We start from the raw sequence: 13,612 nt of genomic DNA on the forward strand, positions 1-13,612 counted from the left end.
GATAGCTCATGCTACTTCGCTTTTATCGATAATAGACGACAATTCAATTTGGTTTCTTTTATTTAATTTTTATTATATTTTTAAATTTTTTATATACCTTGCGAAAAATATATATATTAAATTATATAATATAGTATTTTGTTTGTTTACGAATAAATATTTGACATAAATGCCCATCAAACTCTATAGAACCTCTCAGACATATGTAGCAGGGTATGATAAAAAAAAGAAGCACAACTAGAATACATGAATGCGATGGGGGATTTCCAAAAACTTTGAAAACTGCAAACAAATGGCAAATACGTTTGAACAGGAATGCGCAAGAGAGGACTGTGGCCCAAGCTGGAATCTGAAGCGCGTGCCTTGCATATTTTATGATAGTTAATTATGTGCCTGTTGTTGTGTATTTTGCAATTTCGAGATTTATTTTGGGAAATTAGCCAAAAAGCGCAGCTAAGGGGCGCAGCAATGCAACAGCTCAGTGTGCCGTGGGGGAGGGGAGGGGGGAAAGTAAGGCTGCTTTGCTGGAAAATATGAAAAATAACTTATGCCTTTTATGTGAGAAATATTGAAATATTAGGCAGGCAGGATGAAAGTGGAAGGCGAAAGGCGCAAGACGGAAGGGGGACAGAGGAGCGGAGACAGCCAAGGGAGCGAACCGGACCCAAAGGATTCATCAGCGGTAACAGCTGTTGACGGCGCACTCGGCACTCGGCGCTGCCAAAAATTTTAGCATTTTGCGATGATGTATCGTTGGCATCATTATAACAGCTGCCGTTCCGGCTCCTAACTGGCAGTCCCCAGTCTAACCCGCTGCCCTGGGCTCTCGGTAGTTGGGCTGGATGAAATTTGGATGCGTTTTGCCCGATCTGGCCCGGTTGGGGCCATTGGACAACGGCTTGTGCGTGCCTTGGGTACTTGTTGTTATATTTATCACAGAAGCGTACTTTATCTTGCCAGCACAGCCGCGCCCCAACAGTCCGCCCACAAATGGCGTCAGTCAGCAGCTGCTCAAATCACCAAGCCAACAATTTTACATTTTCCAGACTAAATATTCACATCTTTTATATAAGACACATACACACACACGCACCTACATACACATATTGTATATGTATAAAAAATATTGTTTCGTTATTTATCGAGCCCTTTTTTTGCGTGTCGAGCTGGAAATTAAACTTGCATTATGGCGTGAGGACTCGGTTGTATCATCAGGGAAACTTTCTCTATATTTCATAATACTTATGTAGAGGCGCAATAAAAGCCTAACAGATGTTTCGGCCTTACAAATTTGATGTTTATGAGGCCAAAGAATGTGTTTTGCTTGCATTTTTAATGATTTCCCCCTACCCAGCCCCTTTTTTCATTTTCCTTTTGATAAATAGTAATAAAAACGATTCGAGCATGTGTAGAAAACGAATCCTTTTTTAACCATCAGCTGCCAGCAGACATTTAATGGCAGTTGCCAAACGAACTTTTCGTAGAACTGAACCTTCCGGGCTTCGCATCTTGAGTTTGCAAGTCCTTAATAAAGTTATATAAGAGACAACTCTATAACAGAGGCCAGGATAGAGGCGCTCCGCTCAAGGACATTGATTGAAATGCAATTTACATGAGCAATAATGAGCTTTCGCCTCTCGACCTGTCGAGCCGAGCCAACTGTCCCAATGTCAACGAGATATAAATACAGCGACAAAATTCTACTCTGTGTGATGTGTGTGTGTGTGTGAGTGTGTGGGTGTGCAGGTGTGTAGGTTTGTGTGTGTGGCAACGGCAAGCTCTTTGAATTCCCCAATGTGCCTATAATTAATTAACGTGCACAAATGGATTAGCATACGAATGTAGAGCGAATCAATTGCCTAGCGGTTAAATGTGTCCATCTAACATAATGACTAACCGATTAACTAAATATAATCATGATGCACATATATGTATATGTATGTAAACTACGTTTCTAGACTATCGCAGAATTTGAATTGAGCGTTTGTTATTTAAATTTAGCTATAAATTATAATAAATAATTTATTTTGTATTCCTTAATGCTGCTGAATGTCCTTAACCTCAACTTGATCAGTGATTTTATTACATATATATTAATATACCCTATAAATACGGGGCTGTCCATATTCTATTGATCCACCAATATTTCTGTACCTATATACATGTATATATATATATATACTTACTCTGAAATTCATAAGCTAAGCTATGGCATTTATATTTGCTGGCAAACTTTTGCTTTCGCCCGGATTTCCTGTCTACTTTATTTGTAAAGCGCAGCAATAAAGAAAGTATTCATAAGAATGCTGCATTTTGTCAAGGACAACGAAAAGCAGAATATGAATTAATATAAAGTCGAGTGAGTCGCTGTTCCGCCCCTGCCCCACCGCTGACCCACTGACAGCAGACATCGTGATTGTCGAGTGGTTCTGCGTTGATAAACTCACAAAGCGCAAGGGCTCGCTTAGCCCGAGCTTGGCAGCAACTGTGCTTGGCGTCCTTGGCGGTCCTTGGCGGTGCTTGGCGTAGCCATCTTTATCCTTTATAAAAAATCATATAAAGTAAATAAAATATATGTATATAGCGAACAACAACGACCAAGAAAAGAAAACACCAACAAAATCAACAAGGAGGCTTCGCTCCGTCTTGTGTTCTAGTCTGGCAGGATGCGCAATAAAAGAATGCTTACGATTTATTGATTTCATATTACCAAACACACGCACACACACACGCACACACACATACACCAGCAGCATACATATGTATAGCTGTCTGTATAGATCAAGGGCTGTGCATAAATTTTATGCCTGAAAGTATGCAACAATCTCTCCGATTTGCCCATGTAGACGTATGTGTCATTCGACTTGTGTGTGTGTGTGTGACGTCGAGGTTAATGTCATGATTTCAATTTGTCAGCAACGATTCCCCGCCTCCCGCCTCCTGCCTCCCGCCCACCACACACACACAGAACAGCCACGCAGACAGAAAAAACGAAACGAAATCTGGGTCACTTTTTCGGTTTCACCCAGACCCAGACCCAGAGCGGGTGAGCGGGCATCGCTGGTTGGCCAGGGGGGCACTTTGGAGCCGGAACAACATCTATTCGTGCTAATGCGCCGGGCAAACACACACAGAGAATTTTTAAATGTCCGCTAATTGATACACAATCGAAACGCTTAACTAGTTCAGTTTCATTTTCCTTCTAGATTCGAAACGTTTGCCACTGCCAGCTAGTTTCATTTGTTTGGAAGAGCCAAGCTAGAGGATTAGTTGAAGAAGTGCATCGAAAAAGATATTTCTATGGCTGTAAATGAGTTCCCAAAATAACAGTTATATGGAAAATATTTTAATTGAAATATTTGGCTCGATTAAATTTGAATGAGAAACACATAGGAATAATGTTATTTATATATGTAACAAACGAAGCTCATAATTTACGTAATTAAATTATAATTCATCATTTGGGCGACGGCAATTGAATAACTGTAAACCATAATTCTGGCAATGGATGCCAAAGTCAATAAGCACAGCAAATGATAAGCTACGAATTTGTACGCCAATGTTTAGACAGTTGTTGGCAACGGGTTTTCCGACACACACACACACACACTGCACACATACATAGGAATAATTACGCTAATGTGCAGAGCAAACGCAAATACAAAAGATAAATAACAACAGCTTTGCACATATCCCTGAATTAGGCTCTGGTAGGGTAGTCATAGTCACAGCGCCATTTGCTGTTGTTGTTGTTGTTGTTGTTGCTGCTGCTGTCGCTGTCACTGCAACAGTCACTATTTAGATAACGAATGTTGAGCAATTATGGCGGGATTAGGCACGACCCAGTGCAAATATATGAATGGAAGCTGCAGAGGCAAATGTCAGCTGGCCCACCTGGCCAGCTGGTCACCTGGGCAGCTGCTGTAGCTGGGATTTGCATAAATCCGGGCACATTTATTCAATAAGCAAAGCCACTGCACAAGCAGCACGTCACTTGACCAATCGGCTTTAAGGCCACTTAATAACCAACATGGAAGGCGTTTAAGCGCCGACCCCGCCCACCTGCATCTGTACGCCCAGCAGATGCTGATGGCTGATGGCCCGCAGAGCTGCCTTTGATTTGGGTCGCCAGCCAGCGGAGCTCTGACCCCTTTCTCAAAGTTGCTTTAAATCTGCTATGCAAATCGAATACAACTAAATGTAAACACACACACAAATGCAGCTAGCTGTCGAACGTGTGTGTCTATGTGAATTTGCCATCTCTTTCTCTCTCTCTCTTTCTCTTTTGCTTAGCACTTTCCAGATTTGCGTTCGAAGGGGTTTCTCTAATACTTTGTCCGTTCGTCTGACTGTTGGAAAACTTTTGCTCGAACGGCTTAACTTTTTTGCACGTGTGCGACTGTTGGGGGCAACAACACGAGAAAGAAGAAGCTGAGACAGACACAAATGTGTAAGAAGCAGCAAAGCAGACGAAAAAAGCAGGCGAAGGGCCAGATTGAGTCCATGGCTTACAACATTTGTATGCAAGCACAGGCAGCGCTCGGTAAATACACACAACCACACAGACACACACACACACACACACACACACACACACACACTCGCATATAAGTGCAGTAACCCGCTGCGTTTGGCCTGTTTTGCTATTGGCCAAATTCTTTCTTAGCTCGCAAAATCCTTTATATTGTTTTCGCATTTCATTCACTCGAATTGCTTTTGCACATTCATCGCATTTCCAGCATGCTCGCATGTAACATTGTTTTTAATAAATTTTCAAGACAGAATATGCTAGTTTTAACTACGCATAGTTTGTATTTTAACAAAGTATGCAATGTAGCTGATATTTTATAAATACAATCCACGCTGAATGCTGTTTGTGCACCTACATAAATTCATTATCTGCTGAGATATTTCTTAGAAAATGTTTACCATATGTAAATAAATTGCAACTATTTTTATTTGTCTACTTTTCGTCTGTGTCTAACCCATGAACCAGCACAATCAGTCATCAGTGTCACAGTCAACATTGTAAAAGTTATCCTAGTCAAGGTTAGTTTCGGTCTGCCGCCAACAAAGGGCGGATGAGTAATTGAGTACGCGCTCGTTAAGCAGCAACAAAGAGACTCGGAAGCTGCTCAGAAACGCAGCTTAAGGTGAGCTATCGGCGGCTAATGAAAACGAAACCTTGGCCAACACGGGCTGGGCAGGTAAGCAGTTGAACGGTAAATCACCGACATGCAGGTAGACAATAAACGGCACAGAAGAGGGCAGCTAATTACACGCGCTCGAACCCAGCGCGGACCGCGCATCTGCGCAGACGCAACATGTTTGCGGCTGAACATGTTGCGTTTCGCATAGAGTTGGCTGTCGCGCAGTCGCAGCCGCAGCCACTGTTGGCTGCGCAGCCGGTTCGCTGCATTTCTTGAGCTGGGCTGGGGAAAATGGGTCAGGCTATAAAAAGGCAAGTTCAAGGCGATCGCCGTTTCAGACGTCAACAGCAGCCGTAGCAGCAGCAACAAGCAAACGCGTAGTGAAATCGCAAATGAAAGTTTTGACAAGCAACGAAAAGAAAAGAAACAAGTAAAGAGAAAGAGATAGAAATAACATTACACTCAAACTCTATTGCCGTGGTGCTCAATTGCAGTGCTGCAGGTGAATTGTGCCTCCTCGAACATCGCGTGAGCTATTCAAATCGTGCGTCCCGAAATTTCGAGAGATCGAACGAAGCTGCGTGATCCTTGTGCATATCGTTGTTTTAACAAGCCTCTGCAACACCAGCAGCGTCTAATTAACCTGAGCAGTCTGAACGCTAGCAGAAACGCAGGTGAGCAGCAAGCAAATTGCTAAAGTAGACAATCTACATACATATAAGTAAAAGTAAATTTAAAAAATTATTATTATACTTAAAAATGTGCTTATAAATAATCGAAATGTTTACTTAAGTTGTCTTCAGTCAACATTTTCTGTAGACACTTGTGAAACTAAAATGAATTTGCTGAGCCACAGTTTAGCTTATCAAACATACTCATCAGGCAAGCTCTTTATCAACTTCGTTAATAATTAATAATTAAATGATTCAAATTGCATCTTGATCCCTAATCCCATATAATGCACCACATTATTTAAATCAGATTAATTTGTTCTGCCTTGATGGGAACTTAACACTTGTGGAAATGCTCGCAAGCAAGGGAAAAGCCTCAACTGTTTAGATTATGATTTTCCAATTTATATTGAATTACACTCCAATTCAATTCCATGTGCGATTGGCACAAACGAACAGCATTTGGCCAATCGTAGTTCGCTTGCCTTAATTGATTGAGAATGAATGCAAATAATCAGCTTTGGCATGGCTTGGACGCTTGTTTATGGCACTGGAGGAAATAACAGCAACTGCTAGACGAATATTTGGGTCAACAAAATAACAGAACCTGAAGCATAAAATTCTTAGCAGTGGCCAGCATGAAGAAGTTTTATATTGTTAAGCGAGTTAACAACTTTGCATGAAAAAGCCAAGGCAAACAAAGCGCACGCAACGGGCTTAAAGAAACCGACAGGTAGACGAAGCGAGTAGCACCTGGTCGTGCCAACGGCAGTCATTGGGGCGGGGCGGGGAGGGACTCACGCATTGACAGCCATATGGAAATGTGCATTGGGGCAAGAGCCAAGCATTGAGCTGCAGTGGCAGCCACTTTTTGGGCCACCCACTGACCCAAATGTGTGGCCAAAGAATTTCAAAGGCCGCACCTTGGCGTGTGTGTGTGTATATGTGAACTCATTTTTGTGGCTCTTTTGGCATGCCAATTAACGCCTTGCTTGGGGCTTCGTATTTGATTTGACTTCGATGCTGGATTCAATGTTTGTTTTATTCATTATTAATTGCCCACAAAAGGCAAAAAGTGCCTCTCTATCAATCTTTCTCTCTCTCTCTCTCTCTCTGTCGCTCGCTCTCGTTCACTAGCTAAACATTTCTTGTTGTCGCATGCCTTAACCCATTTTCTAACCACATTGCTTTGCTCAATTTGTCTTACAAATTCCATGACTTTGCCATATGTATATATATATATGTATGTATATCTATATATATTTATTTAGTTGATTTTTTTTCTACAGCGTAGCCTAAAGCAAGTCTTTCTGTAACTTTCATTCATGCAAGACATTTGTTTGTGGCTTTTGTTGTTGTTATTGTTGTTCGTTTCTTTGGCATTTTGCGGCTTCTACTTTGTCAACACGGCCTGTTGTTGTTGTTTGTGTTTGTGTTGTTGTTGCCCAGTTGGAGGTGAAAGTTTTTCTTTACGTTGCTCGAAGCGTGTTCAATCGATTTGTTAGTTTAATGCTACGGCAAGTGTTGTTGCCCTTAAATATCATATTCTTTATAAATATGGAAAAATCATTTTCAATGAGCTTTTAAATAAGGCATGTTAAATTGTCGTTAATGGGATACACATATTGTTTCTAAAACTGAAGAAAAAAATTGTGTTTGCCGGCAAATACTAAATAAATAAATTGAAAGTTAAAAATAAATAAATAAATGAAAAATATAAAAAAATATAAAAAAAAATAAATATAAATTGAAAATACAGAAAAATAAATTCATATATAACTAATTATATAAAATAAAATAATAATAACAATAATAATATTAATTTTTGTCTAATAAATAACATCTATGAAAATTCTATGACAATAACTCGTAATTTCAATAAACTCTTTAATGTTAAATACATATTTATTTGATAGCAAGCAAATGAAGGTTCTGAATGTCAGTGTAAAATGCAGAAAGCTGTTTGGGCTAGACCTTCTACATATAATATAAAAACTAATAAATAAATTTATTAATTTAAATATACATATATATACATATATATATTTATAAAATTAAACATTGCAATGCTCAATAATTTGTATTGATATTTTATAATAAATTTAAATTTTATATTAAGTATATTTATTATTTATTTTCTATTTATTATTTTCATAATAATATTTATTATATAATAAATATATTTATATGTAGAATGGTCTGACTCACAAAACTGTCATTAAGAACATATATGTATATACATATAAATAGAATACATTTTCATTAGGGATTCCCAGTGATATTCTAGCATTTCTTGCATACAACAAGAACTTTGTTTATATATACTTACAAAAGTTCAGTTTCAAGTGTTTATTCCAATTCAATCCGCTCTGTTTACTCAATTTAAGTTTTCTCTTTTCAATTCAAAGTTTCAAAAGTTCCATCAGATCTTCAGATCAAATGTCTGTGGTAGATCGTGACAGTTGCAATTTGGTCTTCAAGTGCAATATTTTTTCAACAACAATGGCAGTACGAGTTGCAATTGGTTCTGCTTTCATGACGCTTAAGTGTTACGTGCCCATTGGGGTCAGGTAAAAGTAAACTCCCTGCAACTGCAGCTGCAGCTGTTGCATGACACATGCAACTTTCCTTTAATCTCGACAAGGCCTAATCTATAGAAATATATATATATATAGTGTTTATATGAAACATAGATCGCTATGCAAATTAAAACGGCTCTTCGATTATGCCCAGTGGATTGCGTCATTTGTGTGTTGGAAACCCGTTGGCACCTCTTACAAAATAACTCATCAAAAATGTTAACAGAAATGTCACATTTTCCAAGTCGCATTGAAATGCGACACAGTGTGCCGTTAGGCGGCGCACGTCGCAGCGCGCCATTTGGCCAATGAGCGCAACGAAAGACTTAAGACACGAACTTGCTGGAAAGTTCAGAAAATGATTTAACTACGAACGGGATCGGCGCCGGATCGGCTGACTAACTTTTAGTTTTACGGTTTTAATCGCATTTCTGTTGTGGTCAATAAACCTGAAGGTACTCGAATTCTTGGCCAAAAAGAAAGTGAAACGCCACAAAGCACACGCGAGCGCTCACATTCGAGTTTCTCTTGGCGCAAAACCAGTCGATGACAGCGCTCGGCTGTTGTTAACCGAAAATGAGCAGCGACAACAACAACAAGCGAGAGAGATAATCTGGCTCTCACAGAATGAATCAGCGTCTAACCGCACACACACAAACGCATATATAAATCTATATATATGTATATATATAGGCGTATATACAAGTCGAGCAGCAGCAGCAGCACGACGAGACTTTCTGAGCTTTGACTTTGCACCGCATTGAAAATGAAACGCATATCGAGCGAACCGCAAATATTGTTAACAGATCAAATGTTAATTGACCCAAGAACCCACTGCCAATGCCTGAATCGGCTTAGCCCAGCCAACTCCCGCTATTTGGCATTTAGCGCGTGCTACGTTTGCTGCGGCTTTTTTTTTTACACTTTCTAATTTTCTGTGTCCATTGTATTTAAAAAGTATTAAAAATCATTTTAATTGCGGTTATTCGACGCAAATGTGTAAATTATTGTTATTACTGACTGCACTTGTGTGTTGCTGACTTAAATAGAGTAGATGCCGTTGTCGCTGGCCGTGAAAGTAAGAGTTGCGTGCCTAACTGTAACGAGAGTAAAAACTATGAACCATAAACATAGTTAACCACAAAACTCCAATCAAAATTCAATTCAATTTCTCATCTGTATAATAATATATCATGTAAAACTCGCTGAAGCGTGTAAAATGCTCATTACTAAAGCAAAATAATCTCTCTTATATGATATGAGAATGTTATATCACGATGGAAGATGTAGAAGACTTAACTGAGAATTGAATGAACTTCGCTTGGAATAATACAATTTTTATATAATAAGATTTCATTTATTTGGCAACTGTTATTAGTCGCTCATAGATATTTTCGCTGTTTAGTAAAAGCCGTTTACGTCACAGAAAATTCTCAACAGATTCATGAGCTGCGATCCACACTGATCACTGGCTCACGTTCCAGACACATTCCCATGGAGCCCGTTGGCCGTTTGCAAAGTGCTGTTGCACGTTCCTAACAGCTTTCTAAATTTACATAGGCGCCATAATTATAAAAGCGATCCACAATGAGTCGAACTGTGTCGCAAGTTGATTAATGATCGCCGGGCAAAACAATTTACATTTCTATGGCAAATCTGATGGCCGTTAGCAGCTGAAGGCACTAGCTGAAGCAGAAGAAGAACTGGCTGCTGCTGACCCATTATGTTGGCCTGATTCTGTTCGTCTGTGCGTGGAACAGGTTGCTGGGCAATTAAATGGAAATCAATGCGATCGCAATCGCATGTGCCAAGCCCCATGGAGAGCGATTGGCATTCTTAGCGGCTCCAGCTGCACTCTCATTATGATATGTTAACGGTAATATGCTGCATGACATCTTGCTGTGTGTAAGAGCCGCTAGAGCTGAACTGGTTCCACTGACAGCAGAGAGAAGAGAAATACATATATAAGCACACAGATAATTGAGACTGAAAGAAGATTGCACAGCTTCAGCTCACACAGCTCAGAAGTCGCAGCTAATTTGCCATTTGAATATTGAGTTATACATATGTATATGTACGAGTATGTGTGTGTGTGTGTGTGCTAACTGGAGTTTCAGGAAGTCTAGCTCTATGACTCTAATTGCATTTTGCCACCTCGCACGGCGGCTTTCTTGCTTTGATATACATACATAAGTATATATATACATATATTATATGTATATATTCAGTGTATATATTTTCTAGTGCACTTGACATCAGCTTTATGGTTTGGCTTTGGTGCTTCGACTTGGTCTTGGCCAATTTGGTATGTTTTGGCCGCTTTCTTAGCGGCTCTCTAATATGGCCTCTGCCACTGGGGAACAGGTTCGGTTTGACCGAGACACTGGCATTTTAATTGCGCGCAGTTAGACTTGTTTTGTCTTTTGGCTCGGAAGTGGCTCGCTCAGAGCTTAATTACGCTCCACAACAACTTTCATATTTTCTACTTCCATTGAAGCTTGGACTCGGCGTGTGAAGTCATCGTCGGATTTCAGCCTAACAATGGATTCTGTATATAGCTATTATCTAGAACTCCAAATTTGGGCATTTCAATTGTCTCCCGCGGCAAACGCCTCTCGCATTAGCTCTTTTATGTTATATCACCTGGCGAGGGGGCGAATGAGAACACGCATGCAGCCGGCGCATGATTTGGGCCAACTATTTCATGTAACTGCACGTGCACAGCGGCCACTATTTGGTGGATCGATTGTGGCTCGATTGCGTTTTGTGGACTCATTTGCATGCCCGAATCGTGCGCGGGTTCAAGCAACCCGCAATGTGAAAGTGTTATGTGAGCTTTGCGATTGGGGTCTCGCACAAATTTGAAATGCGCAAAACGAAAGACTGAAGACACAAACTTGATGCGGCTGTTTCCTTTTCTATTTCGCACACAGAGCGCCATGTTGAACCAACGCAAGCTACAGGCCTACTTGCTGCTCTGCATAGTGGCTAGCAACTGCCTGCTGCTCACCTTCGCCTTTCCCCAGCAGGAGCTCTACCAGCGACAGCTGGCCCAGTCCCAGTCGCAGTCGCAGTCCCAGTCGCCAGTCTATAGGCCCGAGAGCAGCGGACGCAAGTATGCCGTGAAGCCGAACGCCTCCAAGAAGGTGGCGCTGGATGACATCGAGGATGATATCGAGGGCAATCAGATACAGGAAACCGTGAGCGGACCCGGTGGCTTCACCTGGTCCAACATGCTGTCCACCGTGATGACCATGTTCTTCAATGGAGCCGCCAATGCGCCGACCAAGTCCGACGATGTGGACAACTCAGTTGGTTTGGGCGGCAGCCCCTGGGCCAATGTCATCTCCATGGGTACGATTCGCACGCTACATATTAGAGTTGCTTGGCTTTATTGATTGCTTGCTCTCTTTCAGGTCTTCGCATCATTAACACGCTCTTGGGCGGCGGCGCGCCCAGCGACGGCATCGACAAGGTCGATAACGGCGGCTCGCCCATGCAGGTAATTGGCCTATCCGTCATAAACTTTAAGCCGTTCTCTTTTGCTTTTGTGCCACTTTTTTGGATATGTGTTTTGGCCGCTTTCAGTTTGTTTTTATACTTATATTTATACTCATCTGGTGATTGGTCTCTTTCTCTTCTTCTTTTTTATTATTTGTATTTTGTTTTGCATTTTGTACTTATTTCCTACTATTCCTCAACCTAAAAACCAATTCGCACAGGGCATCTTGGCGGCTGTGCTGTCGTCCGTGTTGGGCACCAGAGATCCAGATCAAGTCAACTCGATGGCCAAGCAAGCTGGCGAGGTAAACCATTATTGCTTACACACCGAACGCACACGAAAGCAAGCACTATGCAACAAAACAAAGGCGCACAGATAAATTCAACCCGTGCTTCAAGCAGTTCAATGCGTGCCCCGCTTGCAAGCAGGTCACTCTATTTGCCACAGCCAATCAACGAATCAAGCAGCTTTTGTCAGCTTATGACTTGCCGTGGAGTTGAAGATTTAAAAAACTTTATCGCTTAATAAATACCTAACATTAGCTTTGCTTTGTTGCATAGTGTTGCCAATGTAAATTATAGTACACACATTACACTACACGACACACACACACACATTTACACTGCTATTCATAGATATACATAGTTATTGGCACAAAACTAATTAACTAATGCTTCCCTATTACCTCGCCTCTTACACACACACACATCCACACCTTACCAACACGTTCTACCAACTCTCGACGCTCCCATTCACAGTTCATACAGATCGTTATGAATCTGCTGGACGCACTGAAGACCTCGTTCTCGCACCGTTCGCTCACCGCCCGCTCCCTGGGCAAACGCGACTCGGTGAGCGATGCAGCCGTCGCTGGCATTGCGCTCCTCAAAGGCTACGTTCGCACCTACCGCAACGCGGACGACAAGTGCATGCAGCGCTACATGTGCGATGCCAATACGGACTGCGTGCGTGAAATCGGAGGCAGCAGCATCTTCTGCCAACTGGGATCGTAAGTAGACCTCTTCGCTGTATGCTTAACCTCTTGATATATCTATATATATCTATCAATAATTTACTCTACAGCTATGCCACTAGCTACATGCTTGGCCGCAGCAGCAACACCAGCTTCGAGCACCTGTATGACGCTGGACGCAGAGGGCGTTCCGGCTTCGATTGCCGCCAGCTGTATCTGGAGTGCAATGAGGTCTAAGGCGTGGCGAGTGCTACGAATTGATGGCACAGTTACTGGACGACTTAAAGTAAATTAAACTTATTAAATTAAATTAATTTATGTGCTTACTTGAAACTAGGTCTTAGCTATTTATATTATTTATTTAAATTCTGTATTTATTGAAAATGCTTATGCAATTGCAAAAACAATTTGCGTTTCTCGAAACGCGCCATTTCTCTGTAATTTACTGCGAAACAAAAAATTAAACAACAACAAAAAAACAAAGCCTTACATAAAGTGAAAGTTAAACGAGTATTAATGCAAATTAATTTTAATTATTATATTTTTTAAGTGGGTTTATGAAGTAACGTTTATTTTAGCTGTGGGAAGCTGCCCGCCTTGCACTGCTTGGTCACATCAAGAAACTATTGTCCGTCAACGAGCAGTCCCATTGGGAAAGCAGTTTTATTTCGCTCGCTACTTTACATTGCAAGCAGGTAAACGTCAAGCAGTGTTCACATTTAAATGTAAGCAACAGT

General features: G+C 41.1%; 1 protein-coding gene across 3 annotated transcripts; it reads left to right on the plus strand.

Moving 5' to 3' along the window:
* Window positions 1-5,470: 5,470 nt before the first annotated feature.
* On the plus strand, window positions 5,471-13,376 carry LOC108651854 (uncharacterized). 3 transcript variants are annotated; one of them, XM_030385277.2, is made up of 6 exons: window positions 5,471-5,824; window positions 11,334-11,754; window positions 11,817-11,902; window positions 12,123-12,206; window positions 12,661-12,911; window positions 12,986-13,376. In XM_030385277.2, exons 2-6 carry the CDS (start codon window positions 11,340-11,342, stop codon window positions 13,110-13,112), a joined length of 963 nt encoding a protein of 320 aa, XP_030241137.1. In that variant the 5' UTR covers window positions 5,471-5,824; window positions 11,334-11,339; the 3' UTR covers window positions 13,113-13,376. The 3 variants fall into 3 exon arrangements, with proteins under 3 accessions (XP_030241137.1, XP_017957258.2, XP_017957267.2); XM_018101769.3 differs by lacking the exon at window positions 5,471-5,824 and having other exon boundaries at window positions 11,125-11,754; XM_018101778.3 differs by lacking the exons at window positions 5,471-5,824; window positions 12,123-12,206 and having other exon boundaries at window positions 11,127-11,754.
* Window positions 13,377-13,612: the final 236 nt, after the last annotated feature.

The sequence above is a fragment of the Drosophila navojoa genome, chromosome 2, assembly GCF_054131105.1.
Source record: "Drosophila navojoa isolate 15081-1374.11 chromosome 2, UAZ_NAV_1.0, whole genome shotgun sequence".
In the NCBI taxonomy this organism is placed as follows: domain Eukaryota; kingdom Metazoa; phylum Arthropoda; class Insecta; order Diptera; family Drosophilidae; genus Drosophila; species Drosophila navojoa.